Source organism: Chaetodon auriga, chromosome 1 (genome assembly GCF_051107435.1).
Source record: "Chaetodon auriga isolate fChaAug3 chromosome 1, fChaAug3.hap1, whole genome shotgun sequence".
NCBI lineage: Eukaryota > Metazoa > Chordata > Actinopteri > Chaetodontiformes > Chaetodontidae > Chaetodon > Chaetodon auriga.
In genome coordinates this window covers 13,501,157-13,520,000 of record NC_135074.1, presented here as the reverse complement: position 1 = coordinate 13,520,000, position 18,844 = coordinate 13,501,157, and the positions used below count along the sequence as shown (strand labels likewise).

Genomic DNA, 18,844 nt, shown 5'->3' with positions numbered 1-18,844 from the left:
CTGAGAAGGAAAATGTTGAATTTAGTCTTCATTTCCTCCACCTTGTATGGTGATATCTGCATTTATTGAACCCGACCCACATTTTACTTAAATAAAGTGAGCTTGTCATCGTGGATGTCTGGTGCTTTGAGAAACAATCTCTGAATCTTTGAAAAGCTTTTTTTTAATCTTCTTCATCTTCTTATTTCCAAAATCCAGAATTATGGTGAAATGTTGATGTTTTTTCAGGTTCATTCCTACTTGCAAAATGGTCTTTCCTTCTTTGTTGGCTGAATTTACCCAGCAACAGGTGTGCAATATGCTGAAAATGATCCACAACTTCACAATACTGTTATAGACTTTTACTTTTTTAATAGGTGTAAATAATAAAATGAATGATGGCTTAATTCCATGTGGCTGCTTCAGTTTTAGGGTCATGGTATAGTTCATGCTGGCTCTCTGTTGCAGTATAATGGCTTACTTACACTTGAACAGAACAGCGCCAAAGCTAGTGTTTTTTGTAAGGCCTGTCTTTTTCCAACTGTGACAATCAAAATGTCCTCTGTGAAAATGGCCTATTGTGCCTTATTATGTTGTAAGAAAAGCATATCTAAATGGAATGTAGCATCATACCCGTAACTGATAAGTGAATGTGTCTGCCGTGAGAAAGAGCCAAATGATACAAAAGTACATGCCTTCAAAAAGGACTACTTTTTGCAATTGAATGCTTTGTTCACATTAAATTAGTTGAATCTACCGACTCATCCTGGGCTTTACGATGGCAATGTCAGCTTGTCACTCAGGGTGACCTTCAGTCTGTTTGTTCAATGCTTAACTAGACTGCAGAGTAAAGTAATTTGACAACTATTACATAAATGGCCCTGAAAACTGGCTATTCATCCTTTCATCCAATGTTATGGTTCCAGGAGGATGAATTCCAGTTCCCAATGCCCACCTGTTTATTCCCATTGTCTCCGCCTAAATGTGAAATGGTCTTTTATTTTCCAAACATTGTCACAAGCATTTAACCCATCTCTAAGTTACACACTTGACACCTTTGTCTTATGAATACCAACAGTATGAATGGCTTCCAAATTAATATCACAGTACATCATGTGTTTCCTTTGACAAATGTAAATATTATTTTCTAAACTTCCCTTAACATACATTGGGAATGTGTCCTCCACCATGCCTTCGGTGCCTGCTGCTCGAGGAAAAAAAAAGGGCCTTTCTGTGTGGCGTTTGCATGTTCTCCCCGTGTTCACCTGGGGTATCCTCCGTAAACCTTACCCCCACTAAAAACATTCAAGAAGATCACCACCTGACCAATGGTGACACAACGGAATTGGGTCCCCGGGCGCCGCTTGGATGGCAGCCCACCGCTCCTGGTCTGCCACGGAGGAAGGACGACCAGGATGGGAGAAATGCGCAAGACAAATTTCACCTTCGTGTGCAGTGTCCAGCATGTGCATGTTGTGTGATAATAAAGGGGAATGTCTCCCCCGATTCTTCTTCTTCTTCTTCTATTGTGTATTTACCAGTGTTGGTCTTCTATTTGAGACATAAAAAGAATAAGTATGAACAAAGCAAATAGAGCTAACAGGGTTGTGCTGCTGATTCAAGTTAATTCAAGCCAAATCAAAAGGTTCACTTGTGAGATTGATCTCAAACAATCATTTACTCCACGACACCACTGTGCAACCTTTGTGACTGAAACCTAGCATTTAGTATTTTGCTGACAGCTGCTACAGCTGTCTGGTCTCTTGCTTGGGACTGGGGCTGTCTTATGTTCGCAAATATTGATGGTGCTGTCTATGACAACAGATATAGCATCACTGAATTCTGTTTTCACCTCAAAATGACTTTCAGAAGAATGCAACACTTTGGAGCCAGGAGGTTTGGATTCCCCTCAGCAAGACCTGCCAAGAAGTAACTTTTGTCTGCAGGGAATGACAAGTGGGCCCTGGGTGGAATGAAGATAGATAGCTGATAGTTCATTAGCTAGTTAAGCACAGGGAGGGCTATACAGCTGAGGATTGCAGAATCTCATTTTTCAGTGTTGCCAAGAGCCCATATTCCAGTATAGGGCCAAGCGATGCTACCAAAGGCGCAGTTGTTATTCGCCTCCCAGTCTCATTGAACGCAAACTTCTCGTCTTTTAATTGTTGGCCTTTGCCACCTGAGGGCGTTCTGACGGGATATTTTGTTTAAAATAAACAGATAACAATGGTAATTCATTGTAGCAAACATGGCCATGGCAAGCCCCAATGTTGACCCCCTCAGTGGAAAAGTAGTTGTTGCTCCTCTCCCCACAGCCTGAGTCCAGCCTCAGGCTTGGTTGTCCTCTAGAGATTTGCAGAACACCACTTCAAAGACAGATCCCCTCTCCTTACATACCGTATACCCTCCCTCCCCTGCTCTAAACACAAGAACTTAAGGAATTAATTAGATACTGGATCAAACACGGGTTAGTAAATTCAGCTCACTGAAGATACCAGGAATAATGTAATCACATGTTGAGTTTTGTATCCCTTGTCATGTGGGGTATCTTTGATATGTATGTAGAATCCTGTATTTTATTTCAGATCCAGCATGACAGCTTACATTGGCAGTCTCTTGACCCCTCTCTTATTCACCGAGGGATATGGTTAAGGATATTTTACAGGCTTTGCTTCTCACACTGAGGGACACCACCACAGCCCTGTAAAAATGCAAAGAAAAATTTCCTTGATACAGTGACTGCTCCTTGAAGGCCTGTTCTTTAAAGAGAGTTTTTGCCACAAGGGCAGCTACCCATTTCATTTTCCCATGGCTCACATCAAAGAAGCAGAAGTTCTGTTAATCTGTGAAATATCACATAGTCCTGTTTATGTTCCAGGTGAAAAGGTGGGGTGGTTTTGAAGTGCGTTTTATTTATGTTTGGGGTAATCCAGTATCATCTAATCAATATCCAAGGTGTTACTTCACCATCCTGCGATCTCCCGCTGCCCCTGTGGAACCAATGTAATATTCCTATTTATAGGCACAGTAGCAAGTGACAGCCTGTACTGCACATGCCTATATCCCAGCTGCACTTGATTTATTTCATGTGTTGATAAAGAGAGTTGATTCGTGGCTGCTAATATAAGTGGTGAGCTCTCTGCAACATGCTGTAGATGGATTTTATGGGAAATCTATATGGACACATTTGTCCATAAATGAGTCTTTCTTATCTTTAAACACAATCCACAGACAGGCAGGCCCGCTGTTGTTGACAGGCAACGTGTCACAGCTTGTAGATTTGCTCTGAGGATCAGATCAGAAAACAGGACTACCTAGTTTAGTCCCATAACTGTGAAAACAGTACTCTTGATTTGAATAAGCAGGCTATTTGGACATTGGATTTTGGTTTTATGGATATTTACTTATATTTACAAAATGACATACAAAAAAATGTGCAGTGGAAGAGAGCTGTTCTGTCCCTCATGTCATTTTTCTCGCTGCATTTTTACTAAACATTTAGCAATTGTGATCTGTTGTATTGAGTAAATGACTTGAAATGATTCCAAGTGCAAGAGCTTTTTTATCAATAAGATGTCTTCTGCTGCACAAATGCCCATTGACAGATGAGGAAAACTGTCTATGACAGGGAGGCTGAGAGATCATAACTTGACTGTGAAGCAGCAGTTGTTGGTGGTAATGTTTAGAAGCACACACAGTCAGGATAAACATCAGAGAGGACCCTGCCAGCCAGCCAGTGAAAGCCGTTTGCACTCCTTCGCTCAAGGCAAAATGTCCATGCTCGCCTAACTGTTCCCTCCCATTCTCTCTCTCATTCTGTCTCCTTTTCTATCTTTCACCACACTTTCTTTCTTTACCTATCTCTGCCTGTGTGCCCCTTCCTCTCTATTTTTCTGTTTGCTTTTAAAACACATACACACACAGGCGCACACACACACACCAACAGTCCAGCCTCCCACTGTGTGCAGAATGTGCAGTGGAGCCACCCATGCATCAAGCGGCGAAGCCAGCTTAACCAGCCTCCCGACCATCTCCCTATCTGCTGATCAAAGAGCCGCTAAACAGCCAGAAACTACTGCGAGTGCAAGAGCGGAGCATGCACAGCAACACAATTAGCAAGCAGCACTTTTTAAATATTTTTTAAATTCCACTCCCGTTCGCTGACATTTTCACACACAAACACGGTCGTGCATATATGTGCATACAGATTTGGGAAGTATAAACACAAACATACAAATACCTCTACTTGTGTTAAATGTTTTTTTATACACACACACACACACACACACATATATGTGAAGTCAGATGAACTGTGGTTTCACCTGTGAGTGACTGCTCACGATGGCATCAGCCACTGATCTCTAAGTTGCTCAATTAAAGTTGGTAAGGAGCCTCAACGGGCCGAGGAGAGGGGAGGAGGACGAGAAAGATCAAAGGGAATACAGAGAAAATCCTGGCAGGAGAAGGAGAGAGAGAGAGAGAGAGAGAGAGAGAGGGGGGAAGAGCACATGCGAGAGAGTGCACAGAGAGAGAGAGAGAGGATGTGAGTGAGAGAAAGCCAGAGAAGAGGTTAACAAGAGGAAGGTAGTCAAAGAGATGGAAGAGCAACAGAATGTGCACTAAAAAAGAAAGAGAAGGGCTGGCAGTATAGACAAAAAGTCACTCTGATATTTAGGTTTCTGTTGTAATTAATAATCTCTCCACATAGTGATGTAAGAGCCACTGCAGAAGCCATTTTTATCGTAAAACCCCCTGTAAGCTGGCACACTTTGTGAGAAAACAGAGGTCGACTGGTGTCATGGACAATTTATCAGCAGCAGTATCCGCCGCCCTGGGCTCAGCTCGTCCACACCTGCGAATGATTGAAACTTGAAGGAAACAAACAAATCCACACTTTTAAGATTAGTTAGCAAATGTGTTTCGTGTGTGTGTGTTGGTGTGTGTTTATGGCCCAGAGAGAGAGTGACAGGGAGCGAAAAGGCAAGTAAAGGTGCCAAATGGTTTGGATTAATGAAAGAGTGCTGTTCTTCGAGTGCCAGACAGTTTAGACAATCACATAAAAGCTATTTTAAATTAAATTTAGTGCTTACTTTACTTTGTGAGTACTTTCTTACTTTTAGAGTGTTAGACATTATCATAATCAAAATTCCAAAAGGCATAAAGCAGATTAAAAACACCAGTAGACCAACCTCATCAAGGGTTCATCATTGCCACAATTATGGTTTTGTGCAAGAGGCTTGTCCCACACAATGCTTGAGACTATGTAAGTTTTGCAACAGGAAAGAACACATTCACCTTCCCAAAAATGAAAACTTCAAAATTCATAAGCCGAAAAACACGCTCAGTTCAATACACTGCTACAGCCTGATTTGGTCTGTTAGTTTATGGTGGCTTATGTAAGTTAACATTAGCAAATTTTAGATAGATATTGACTGGCTTTGAGACTCCTTTTCTACTTGTTATGCTGTTATCATACATACATCAAATAAATAAATCAAATCAAATAAATACCTCATTATTCAGTAAGAGGTGCATAGTGTCACCTTTGGTAAATCAGTAGTATAGGCCGACCTTCTGGATGGAAAAAAGAAAGACAAACAGGCATTCATAATGGCAAGAGAAAAGCTGTCAAACAAAGTTATTAATGAGACATTTGTGAGAGAACAGTCATTTGAAACATAATAATTCAAATTAAGAGCATTCTTTTCATAATGTTCTTAACACTAAAGGCAATGCCAGGACATTTCTGGGAGCAGTGCCAGGTGGGGGTGAGCCACAAATCTGGGGAACGTGTCAGGGAAAAATGGATGTGGATCCTCGACTGTAAAAGGATCACAGCGTACATGAAATGGCTCTGGCTCACTTCACTGCCACTGCTTATTCAAGTGTGCCCTCCAATGGAGGAAAACAGGTCATGTTGACAAAATAGACTCCTCCGCTGGATGTTCAAGTGATAGTTGGCTCTTTTTCCCACCTGTGTTTGGGCTCTTCAAGCATGTTATTTTTCCACTAAATTTTCTCTGCCATCAGGTGCCAAAAACAGAGAGCTGAGAGCATTTATTTTGAAATTACAGGCACTTATAGCCATTCAGTCTAATTTAATATCAGAAAATACTCAGGGGAGCAAACAGTGAATAAATAAAGTCAAATATCAGGATGTCAGAGCTAGTCCAGGAAATTAGAAACCCAAACTTTTGCAAATTGAAATCAGCACTTTTACAAATACTTTTCTTTGAGGTCTTGAAGCATCATATCAGATAATCCAAAAACAATCAGAACAAGCACAGACATCATTTGTAGCATACGTTCATTAGTGACATTATAATACATTTTTTGGAAAGGTCGCTGAATGATTGCGAGGTCCTAATCCAAATGCTAATTCAGTAACTGATTGGAAAAGTGCAGTAATGTGATGATAATGATATGCAGATGAGTTCTCATCAAAGCCGTCTATCCATTAATGAGATAATATTTGAGTGTACTGTTCGTGTATGTGTGTCAGTGTGTATGTCCATGTAGGCAAGGCTGCATGCAGAACATGTGTGTATGTTACACATTCACTTTCATCAGAATATTTAGCATATTAATGTTTAATCAATCTACCACTGCACTAGTCCAAGTTTGATTAAGACATGTCATAGATGGTAATAAACAGACAGGAGCAACTGCTCTTGATGATATCGCAGCCACTTTGCATGACCAGCTTATCTCCTTTTGGAAAAGCTTTGAAATGAAGATATATACAGCCTGGAAAGTGTATATACAAGCATGTGAAATGTGTATGTGAGGATTGGATTGCAGGCCAGCATTAGGTACTGTATGCACTGCATAGTGCTTTTTCTTTGTCCTTTTCCTGCCTGAAAGCTTTCTATGAGGGCTGAGGTGTCCATTCACTCTCTCAAAAAATGCTGATTAATTGGGATGTCAGACAATAAAGATCCAAATCAACAACACCAAGTTTTGGTTTATTTGGTTGCTGCATGTACCCATACTTTGCTAAATCATAGGCCTATGCTTTCCTTTTGTAGTTTTTACAATAAGAAATATTATAAAGATATAAAGTATCAAACTGAACTTCTGAATGTGCATCCAAAACTGTGGTGAGAGGTGACTTGGTAAGTAAACTGAGTCAAGAACTGATGAAAAGGCCAATCTCAAGAACTATTACAGCTTGAAACATGTTCAATTGGATGAGCTGTAAGGACAAATGCACTTGGATAAAGCTCTTTGATGGAGTTTGTGTTTCCAACAAGCAGCTTTCACAAGACCACATTCTGACAGAGACAGTGTTTTGCAGGTGAGTTTTGTGGTGAACGAGCTAATAGCTAAGAAGCTGAAACCTCATTCAGGAGGAGGATTTGTGAAGGAGTGTCTTGTTGCTGCTGTGGAGCTGCTAGCACAAAGTGTCTGTTTAGAATAATTGATAGAGATGAAGAGAAAACCTGATGTGGAAACTTTACCAAGATCCTCTCAGACCTGAACCGCAAGCTCCAGCCAGCGTCTCTGCAACTGGAAAGAGGAAACACTGCATTTTCCTACTCTTCAAGAACTAAAGCCTGCTGTCACATCTGAATATGCTGTGAGTGAAAACTCCTTCAGGCATTTGGTGAGAGCTTTCAGGACATGAAAAGTAAACAAAAGGAAGTGATCATATTTGCTGTTTAATATGGAACAAGTTAATGTGCCTGACAACCGACAACACTGAGCTGCAAAGAAACGACCTACTGCTGAGAGCAGCTCTTTTCAAAACTGATTCTTGCAAAAAAATTGAAATGGCCCTTGACACAAGAAACGTTTCCCGCCCCTGCCCTTGGTTGAAAACCACTGGATGATGCTGTATCTAAAGTGTATAGAACTGCCTCCACCTCAACCAGCTATAACATTAAAATGCTGCTTGCACATCGATGCATCAGTAGAAAAATCTAATAGTGTTGTATAGGTCAGTCACAGGAGACGTTTTACTGCAGAATGTGTACTTTAAGTACTCTGATAAGAGAGCAGAATGCATGACTAGTGATGGAGTGGTGTTTTTACATTGTTGTACTGGTATTTCTACTGATGCAAAGTAACAAAATGTCAGTAAAGATTGGAGAGCTTTGGACAGGTGACAAAGTCAAAGCAGTAGGACACTATTTGTATGCAGCTGATCAGTGTCGCAGGCTTGTATTCATGACATGGAACTGAGAAGTAAACTGCTTCATCTGCCCCTCCCACACTATCAGCAGCAGGATAAATGATGCCTCATTTTGTCAAGCGCACTTAGTCATTCATGAAAACACACACACACGTATACAACTGAATTACAATTCACATTTCCATGTGATCCGAGGGAGTAGCTTTACAACTGCAAAAACAAATAAGTGACTGGTCTCATTCTGCAATGCCATCGAATCCCTGAACTCCACTGATACTGAATGGAGAGTTGGCTTGCATCACCTCAAAAGCACCAACACCACATGAAGACAAAACTTTTTTTTTCTTCTTCTATTTTTTTCAGAATGGTTTTACTTTTTCTTCTCGGGACCCAAATGAAAAATGTTGTTCTTTCATCCTGGGACCCAATGCCCATTAAAGAGTGATGAAACAGAATGTAACTGCTCGTTTTTATTCTACATTTCAAAAAGCCCAAAAAAATATAGGAGGAGGAGATATGATGTAAGCCCGGGCTTTTATGTTATTTTACAGCTGTGTGTTATGAATCACAACTCTACCTTTGGGTTGGCCTTTGCTTGGAGAGTCTTGCGTTGTGTCAACATGTCTTCAGCCTTCATGTGGGACCTGCTGAGTTGATTCTACAGGACAGCAGGATCCTTTGACAAAAGTACCATGCTCATTTCCATGGAGCCAAATGCAACAGGCTACACGGCCAACATGCTGCGTCTCGAGACAGATCCAACCTAATTTGGCATAAGTTACTAAGCAGCTTCTCTGCAAACGTCCGCTCATTCAGCACAGCCAGTGCAGACTTACTGGCACCTCCTGGAGGAAACCTTCACTTTATCACCAGGGGATCGCATGGGAGATGTTTGACTCTGTGTGCCTGTAGAGGGCAACAAAAACCAAGTTTCTGCATCAGCATATGTTCCTTAAACACAGGGTTGAACTATGGCACCTTCTTGGCCTGAGACACATTCCCTCTACATAGATTTCCTCAACCTACCATCCAAAGTGAGGTGTTCACACCATACAAGTACAGCTATTACATAAATAACAACATCAATAAAGACTACTGCTCACCATATGCACCCCTTCACTGTGATTACAGCAACCTCTACTGCCATTACTCACAATATCATTAAAATATGAGATACTATTGAAGATATCAATGATACATACATGTATCGTATAGTAGTACTGCTAATATAAACATGTGATTACAGCAGAACAGACTCTCCGTGTGCCTTTGCAGTTCCAGTTAATGGGGCTGTACTGACATCTGGTGGACAATTGAGACTTTGAGACAGTCAAATCTCTCATTTTATTGCTCTCACAAATAACTGTGGGTACAAACATGTTCACCCGCCCGCAAATCCATGAATTTACACGAACAGACCAGCACGTTCACAAGAAATGCAAATATCTCATACTACTGTTGTGGTAGATATGAATTTTAATCAACTCTTTTTTTAAGGTGACAGTTTACGGTGTCGTTAAAGGCACGGCCTCTTCAAAAACAAACAAACTGCTGGCCCCACATAAACAAAAAAATGCAGCCTGGTATTATTCTGACATTAACAGCCAAGTCTATGCCTGCAGTATTTTTGATGCTGTAAAACCTCTTTTTACATCAGCAGTGGAATAAAACCCTTCTGTGTTTTTGCAGAAAAAAGTCAATTCATTTTTATATGGTCAGAAACTAGAGATTAAATTTTTTTCCAGTCTTTGACATATGCCAAAGATATTTGTCTTTCAAGTCTCCTCAGCTTGCTGCATTATATAACTTTGCTGCATTTCTGACTGATGAACCAGTGATGGAGGCAAAGCCTCTGTGACCTCATTGTACCTGTCAAGTCCCCTTATGTTGACCTGAAAACTCACTGATTGTCAGACCTCTACTAAAGCTGACATTCAGTGTATGCCAGCTTGTGATTTACAGTTGCCTGAATTGGTGGTGTCATCAGATGCAAGTGCATGATGTGAAATGTAGTCAGTTTTTTGACATGTCCCTCTTATTTTCTGCTAAGTTACACAGAACACATGTACCGCTCCAGTCAAAAGTCAACCTGTCTCATAATAATTTATGATCGCACACCACCGGCCAGACGTGATTGTATTGTTTCTCATTTTAAACCCTCTGATGGACAAAATGCAGACAATTTCACAAAAGATGCTGAACTAAAGCAGCCGTTTGATCAGACACAATAGTGCTACTTTTTGGAATCAGAATTTTTTTATTTTTCACGTCCACTTCATTCTCAACAAGACTGCACATTTAATACACACCAGTGAACACAATGCAGCACTGTTCCAGTATATGCCAGCGTCAAAGACAGGACATTGTGCAAACACCATTAACAAAACACTGATGTTTCAGTTTACAACCTCAGAAGCAACATAAATAAACATGTTTCCACATCTCATTGCATGATCTGCTGTGCCTTCATGTTGTTTCCACAATCCATTTCCCTTTGCTCAAGTGCAGATTCATGCAAATCTAAATCCTCCAGCAGCTCTGCATCATGTGATCTTTGGCCCAGTAAAAACATTATTGCACATAAACTATGTGAAGATATGTTTTAATTTGATTGCTTAATGCTTCCTCTAAGTGCTGGTTCTATTGATTTTTTAAAAAGCTGTGTATCTTAAAGGTCCCATATTTTGCTCATTTTTAGGTTGTCACTTTTATTTTGGTTGTCTATTAGAAAATTTTTAGTAGCACATTATTTTTGTCATACTGTCTATTGCTGCAGCACCTCTATCCACCCTCTGTCTGATACGCTCTGTTTTAGTGCCTGTCTCTTTAAGGCCCATCTCCAAAAACCCCAGTCTGCTCTGATTGGTCAACTCTCACAGGCCTGAGCTGGCATCACCTGCATTTGGACCTCGCAACCACCCACAAGCCTGCTGAGGGCATAGCTGAGGGCGGTGACTGTATAGTTGTGACATCGCAGCCTTACAGAAGTCCTGGCGGGTTGTTTTAAGGCACAGTTTCTTAATATGCAGTATGTACATTACTATCACACTAATAGCGCTAATAGAAACTAGCACTAATACAAACAAAAACAAAAAATGATTTCAGACGGTTTCATCTTACCCTTGCATACGTGTTCATGAACACAGTGCATCCCTCTTATTTTTCTCATGCAGCTCTTCACCAGAGGTGAGCTCTGACCCACTCTGAGCACCAAATTTCTAACCCACTGTTTCCAAAACCAGCCTCCATGTGTTTCACAGCAAGCAGCAGAAGTTAACCTGGTTGTCAGTCCTGTACTCTCTCATTCGGTTTTTTCAGGAGGAACTACTTCCATCAGCAGCTGGAGATGCATGGTGATGGGTCCTACATGGAGATCAAAGGTTGTATCAACAGTATTTCAGTCAGTTCACCGTGAGCTCAGCACCACATGGCACTGTATTTGTATTCTACCTTTTGACTACATAATTTCCCACAAGAACCAATATTTCAATAATTTCGACTGAGCTCCTGAATTGCAGTAAAAATAGAGATTAAACTTACTCATGAGTTTGCGTGCCCAGTTGACCCTCCGGTAGATGAAAGGGTAATAGAGGAGAAGTCCACTGAAGATGAACATAGCACAGTAGAGGTACTCCAGGTCTGGCTTATCAATAATGGGAGCCAGGACTAGGTAGCAGGACACCAGGACTATGAAGCCTGGTATGACAATCGGTACCTTCGAGTACCAAATCACACAATTACACAAGGTACATTGTTTATTATTTACTTGTCCCTCTGCCCTGTTACCACGACCCTAACTGCATTCCATCAAAAAGTATGTAATGCTATTGTCAGATAGTTCGTTTTATATGTGGGTATATTTTCCTCAAAACAAAATCTGATCTGCTGCAAAGGAGTGAGACAAAAAAGAGAGGAGGAGGCTGCCTCCAAAGAGACAACTGAAAAGCCCTCGAACAGCAAGCCTCACCTTTACTGGTCTGTGCAGCTCCTTCCTGGTGAAGCGCATGACAATGAGAGCCAGCGCTGTCAGACCATAAAACACCCACTGAGCAAAGCTGAAGTAGTTAATGAGGGTGTTGATGTCTGCTGGGATAATGTAGCAGATCGTCAACATACCCTAAAACGGACAGAAAGCAAACAGTGAAATATTTTGTTTGTTTGAAAGGAACCAACACAGTGCACAGATTATTCATCTGAACCTGCGTGTGATACTGTGATATTGGTAAGACTTTTGTATATAGATTTTAGGTTCATGTACTGTTGAAATTACACAAAGATTTTTTACCACCTTAAAAAACATGGGAAAAAAAAGTCCAAATCTGTACGGAGACTCATTAAATATGTCAGACTCACATTGAATATGAGAGCAGGAGATGGAGTGTAGCGCTTCAGACTAATATAGGATAAGATTTTCACCATGTGACCCCCTCTGCCGGACACGTAGGCCAGTCTGTGAGTAGAGAAAGACAGAAATATATTTTGTGCTGTTGAGCGTTCTTCTACTGTACTTTGGGTTCTTTCTATTTCTATTTCTATCTCCTTCCACTTGTCTGTCACAGGCTTTGCACCTCACTATTCTCACTTTCACTTTCAAACTTCGGGCCTTCTTTCTCAAACACACAAACATGCACACCACACAGTTTTACAAGAACAGACAGAAAAAGGTGTTCTTTAGCTTCTGTGTTTCATATATAATGTGACAGCTGTTTCTTTTACCTGCCAGCGGTGAAGCAGCTGCCATTGGCAGAGCCGAATGTGGAGAAGACAACAAAGAGGGGAACAATCCACGACAGAGGGTGAAGGACTCTGTCTCCAAAAGTCTAAGGAGGCACAAACAAATCCTTCAGAAAAGACGAGGGAGCAAAGTATGAATGCTGAGCTGTTACCAACATTTCATCTGAAATTCTCTAGAATAAGCAAAAAAAAGTGCACATACTGTAAACACGTGGAAAAAATTATCACCCCTGGCACATTTCATGATTGCATATGAATCTTTAATTTAACGCCACAGTGTCAAGTTATTACCAACTACTTTCAATGCTCTTACCACTGCAACAGCTGGAGACAGCAGCACCTCAGTGCTGGACATAACAGTGAAGTAAGCAACATTGACCATCACGTAGCACACAGACACCAAGGGGATCCCAATGAGGATGGCCAGGGGCAAGTTCCTGAGATTGATTGACAGGAAAACACAGTGTGTATTGTTGACTTTCTAACAGAATATATGCTCTGTTTCATATATCCGATAAAGCTCATGAGTGTGAAGATTTCAAAAGCATTGCCCTCTTGTGTGTTCACTGCACCTCTATGAGCGTGAGCACACTGAAGGGTGTGCAGCCTCGTCAGACTACGCAGTTCTGACAGGTTCTACTTCTCGTTTGTCTTACCTGTACGGGTCTTTCAGCTCTTCTGTGATGAAATTCAGTTGATTCCTAAGAAAACAAAGCAATGAGAAAAGAAGAAATGTTTGTCCTCTCTGCCTTAAAATAAGTAGTACAAACAATTCTTCATCACAGGCATTTGTCCTGTAAATAATCTTAAAGCTTGATCACTCTCCTCTGCAGAGTGCCACACTGAAATCTGCATGGACTTCCTAGGTCACCCAGACAGACGACCCAGGATTTATCTGACAGCTGTAGTGTCTAGTTACTATTCAGATGAAAGAATTAAACAGAAAACATAAAATGAGAAGTGAGACAACGACACTGGGTCACACTGCGTGACTCAAACAATATGGTATCAGTACAGTGGGAAAGGGCTCATCGTATCAGTCGACAAAGTCAATGTGTTACTTAACAAAGGAGCGTGGTCAATCCTAGACAGCCTGTTAAAGGACAGAGTGAAGTGAAGCACAACTGTTACCATCCATCATAAGCCCAAAGCCCGTTATAAAATGCAAGTCCGATTGTTCCAACAGATGATGATGAGCCTTCAAATGCATTTGAGAAAGTCTCCGTTCTTCCTGGACACAAACACACAACAATACATTCATCAGTATTAATGGTTATTATTAAATGTCTCATTAAAGGACAAAAAAATGCCAATGTGGAAATTTAATTAAAGTCCATGATTGTGCCAGCAGGCCCACCTTGTGCCAGCATAACGATGCCAGCTCCCACTATAACAACAATGATGAAAAGTTTGGCTGCGGTGAAGATGTTCTGCACGTAGCTTGCCAGCTTGACACTCAAACAGTTGACGATGACAATCACAACTGAGAAGACAGAAGAAGTTTACCAATACACAGTACGTCATTCATACTTAGACATCTGAAGTAGTGGAAGCAAGCTGTAGACACCCTGACATACTATCACATTAACCTGTTAGCAAAACAGTGCTTAGTTACATATCCAGCAGATATGGGGCAGAATTAGCATTTATTTGGAGCAAAAAAAAAAAAAAGAAGAAAGAAACAATGAGCTGAAATGCACTGCAGAGGCAGTTGATAGTCCTCCATGTTTATCACTACATGCAACTTCTTTCATTTTGCATGTCATAATTTGATCCACTTCATCATTCCAGCTTTCAATGATTCACTGGCTTAAGTGGCATCCTATTTACTTTAGCTGTATAATCCAGAAGCACAGTTTCTGATGATTAGCCAAAGCTCATTGAGCTACGGTTCACACACACACACACACATGGAAAGGAATCAATTCAGTGGTCAGTCCACTTTTAATGTGGGAGATGTGATCAGTAACTTTGGTTAATATTATAGGCCCGGTGTGTAATTTACAGCTCTTAACCAGTAACTCACAGGGATTAAACGAAAACTTACATATAGCTGCTGCTGACAGACACTTGGTAACAACAAGAGGAGGTGTACAGCCGGGGTAGAAAGGAGTGGAGGCATATTCTGCAAAGCTCAGTGTGATGATGGCGAAGGAGGAGGGCTTCAGTACCATGACGGTGGTCCAGGAGTAAAGGTATGCTGCAATGGAGCCAAAAGCCTCCATGAGGTACGAATACTCTCCCCCTGATTTGGTGATCATGGTGCCAAGCTCGGCATAGCACAGTGCTCCTGTGTAGCCACACAAGAACACACACACACACACACACACACACAGGGAGAGGTGTAAGCAAACTCATTTTATAACTGCGTCAACTAACTAACCAACCATGTTGGAAGATCATGTTCCCGGCTCTCAGTACATTGGGAAGATCTTGCTGAATTGTCTTTAATAGCTAACTGGGCCTGCAGAAGACCAGGCAGGATAGCTGTCTTTTACTGTCTCATATTCTTGCTGCTCCATGCTACTTGATGACATCGAGCACTCAAAGACCTGCGGGGGTTCCTTCAGGATAGGTGTTTCTTATGTTCTGCCCAGCATCATTTAAATACATGACAGAATAAAATATTCTGTATATATTCTATCTACATTTTACCCTTAATACAACAACACCACACACTAAAAACACTGAGTTAAAAATTCACTCAGTGTAGGGTCATCAAAGCATTGACACCATACTGGATTAGCTTTTAAAACAATTAAAGCTCATGAAGTTTTAACTGCGTCAGTGTTGTATAGACCCTACTCTGATTAAATTTAGTAAGCTTCATCAAGAGTTCTACTATATCAGATCGTTCATTGATCTGATTGCTTGACGTTAGCCTGTGGCAGACGGTGATTGACAAGTGGTTCCTCTAATCACCTTACAAGTATTCTTTTTTTAAGGTGCCCACCCTTTTCCAAACAGTTCCCATGGACAACTTCCAAAATATTTCTGTGTAATAAACTATCTGGTGCATCAGGTTACCCATATTCAACAAACTAGGTCAAACTTTAACCCAGTGTGTTTTAGTGTGCGCTGAGCTCAAGGACTACTAAAATGAAAGCGGATTTTTGTGTCCTTGTTCTCTGTGTATTGTAAAGTGCCTTTAAATCACAGTTTCTATGCAGAGACAGAAATGAGAATAGAGAGACAGACATCTCTGATGCTGAGTGAAGTCATCTGTTGGTTTGGATGCTGTTCTCACCCAGCGTGGCTAACACGCCACAGGCAGCCCAGATGAGGAGGCAGGGTCCCACAGCTCCAGAGTACAGCAGAACAGCCTTGGGAGAAATGAAGATGCCCGAGCCAATCATTGTCCCCACAATCAGACAGATGCCACTGAACAGACCAACCTGAGCACACACATGACGAAACAGTGGCAGAGATGTTACCCCAGAGCTCACATTTGAACCCTCATGAATTCTATCTTCAGTGAAAATCAGCCAGTTGTGGGTGAAAGAAACTTTCTCTGAATGTTCTGCGCTGCTATGTCTGCAGTGTTTAAGCCATTCTGGGATTTAAGTTAAAAGTTAATTAGGTGGAGGCAAACCAAAGGCCAGTGACTTTTTCTCACCAGTTTATCAAATTTGCATGAGTCAGGTGGCCAGAAGCACAACTCAGACATGTTTCTCATGTTGCTGTCTGCCTACTGGATCTGACAATGTGTCAAAAAAGATCTCTCAGTGCAACTTTAAATGAACAATATATGCATTAATATCCTAGGTTTGTTTCTTATTACTCTCAATTTCTACATTTTTGTAGAAAATATCCTCAACTTTTTTCTATTTAATTTCATAATTACAATTATAGCCACACTAGCAGAGTGGGTGGATGGATGCTAATGGCAATCATTTGGTTGGTCCACATCTTTGGTCCAGATTGAAATATTTCAACAAGTATCAGATAGATTGAGATGATATTTTAACGGATATTCATGACTTTAAACAGAGATCTCATAGTACTGCCATAAAGAAGCCCTGTCATTAATCCAGCTTTGCTTTTTTTACACTGAACCAAACAATCCTGGCATAGTGCTGCCCCCCCGGTGTGTGACTAAGAAGACACTTTTTGGTTTTTAGTAAAAAGTCTCAAGAACTACAGAGAGGATTCCCATGACATCTGACACACATATTGATTGTGCTCTTAGGATGTATCCTAATTGCTCTAGTGACCCAATGGCTTTTTATGTAGGACATCCAGCAGGTTAAACATGCATGACTCTAGACTCATAATCTTCTTTTCTCACACAAAACTAAATGACCACCAGCATGTGAGTTTTAAGTGGAATGGAACCAAATTCAGGCCCCACAAGACATATCATGGATTTCATCATCATGGACCCTTTTTATTCCATCTCTACTAACCAGATGCTATGTCACTCTATATACTTCATAAGGGGAAATTAGGTAGTGCTAATGATTAATTGTTTGGAAAAATTGTCATAATATGAAACCCTTTCAGTCCCCCTAAATTCACTTTAGGGCTTAGGGAGCTTAGGGGGCCTGGATAGCAACACTGCCTGGATCACTGTGGAGTTAATATGTAGAGACGGTTGTTGTGGTACTGCCTGGTACTCAGTTCCCGCTCCCATTGCTTTAAAAAGGTACGGATGGTGGGATTCTGCAGTGTGAACATCGAATGAGACTTGTTCTCAGGAACACACACACACACACACACACACGCACACACACACACACAGACTCACATCCTTTTGAAGCACAGTAGCCTTCACATGCTGCTTGTCTTTAGCCTGATAGTCCACACTGTGGCCGGTGGAGCAGTTCTGAGACTCCATCCTCGCCCCAGTGCTGCCTTCGTTCATTTCGGTCTGCTGCACCAACACAAATGTTTGCACAAATGTTATACCAGCTACATTAACTTCATCAAAAGATAATGAGAATCAGAATCGGCTTTGTTGCCCATACGCACATACAAGGAATTTTGCACTTAACATACTTGCCAAGGAACAGGACAAAAACAGACAAAAAAGACAACAAAAAAACAAGTTGTGCAAGCATATACACTGAACAATATTTACAAAGAATGATGAGGCAATAAAGAATACATACAATGAAATTTACAATGTGCACATGTACAATGTGGGTATATTGAGGCTGCCGCCTGCGCTGCAATTTCCTCTCATCCAGCTAAACAATGAGGCTCACACAAGCAAAACAACTGGTGAAAATCCACCCCAAACCAAATGTATTTACACTGCTAATCCTGTGATCTTACTGATTGTATTACTGTAGAGGGCCATGATCCGGATCTCCTGCACAGATTTTGACTTTGGGTTCGATTTTGCACAGTGTTTCTTTAGGTTTCTAGACAACACTGTGGATCAGTGCTTCTGAGCCACAAATCTAGCAGATCAGCTCAGGTTTAGTATTTAGAGAGACTGCATCTACTGAAAAGCAGCTAAACTTCTTTATTCTGGTTTAAGGGGGATTTTTACTCTGCTATAAAAGGACCACCATAAATTCCAAGAAGTCACGCACCTTCTATAAACCATTGTTGTGTGGAGATTTTAAGTCAAATCACTGCAAATTTCTGTAGAAATGTCATGTGGTGGGTGTCAAGAAATTCCTGTGCATTCCTTCAGTGCAAAAAGATGCAGACTAGAGGTGTGTTTTTAGGACAGGACTTGTTGAAAATGGGTTTGTAAGAGCACACCACTGCGCTCATTTTATCAGTTCAAACAACTTATGCACACTTCCACAGGTGTATGTCGTCCTCACACCCCTGTTTTTGTTCTAGGAACAAAGTGTAAAAACATCTGTCTTGTAAAACATTTGCTTCCAAGCGAGAATCCAAGTAATCTTCACATGATTCAATGTGATTTTAACACACACTCAGTCCACATGATAATGGTTAACTTTGAAGTGTTGTGCAACAAACATAAGACGTCATTCTGTCTTGTTCACAATATACCAATAAAGACAGAATGACTTCAGT

General features: G+C 41.0%; 1 protein-coding gene across 1 annotated transcript; it reads right to left on the bottom strand.

Annotated features, from left to right (window-relative positions):
- Positions 1 to 11,414: 11,414 nt before the first annotated feature.
- On the bottom strand, positions 11,415 to 17,723 carry slc7a9 (solute carrier family 7 member 9). Its single transcript, XM_076738426.1, has 12 exons — positions 17,595 to 17,723; positions 16,095 to 16,242; positions 14,895 to 15,137; positions 14,205 to 14,330; positions 13,979 to 14,078; positions 13,504 to 13,548; positions 13,161 to 13,284; positions 12,830 to 12,933; positions 12,467 to 12,563; positions 12,081 to 12,230; positions 11,654 to 11,828; positions 11,415 to 11,476 (listed from the first exon to the last, which is right to left on the bottom strand). Exons 1-12 carry the CDS (start codon positions 17,709 to 17,711, stop codon positions 11,415 to 11,417), a joined length of 1,491 nt encoding a protein of 496 aa, XP_076594541.1. The 5' UTR covers positions 17,712 to 17,723.
- Positions 17,724 to 18,844: the final 1,121 nt, after the last annotated feature.

What these genes read in the sequence shown, in the direction of transcription:
- slc7a9 (XM_076738426.1), bottom strand. Translation starts at nt 17,711, where the DNA reads ATGAACGAAGGCAGCACTGGGGCGAGGATGGAGTCTCAGAACTGCTCC. An exon ending in TGGCGTGTTAGCCACGCTGG is followed by an intron (nt 15,138 to 16,094) that starts GTGAGAACAGCA and finishes GTGGCTACACAG; the next exon opens with GAGCACTGTGCTATGCCGAG. An exon ending in CTTTGGGCTTATGATGGATG is followed by an intron (nt 13,549 to 13,978) that starts GTAACAGTTGTG and finishes TTGTTTTCTTAG; the next exon opens with GAATCAACTGAATTTCATCA.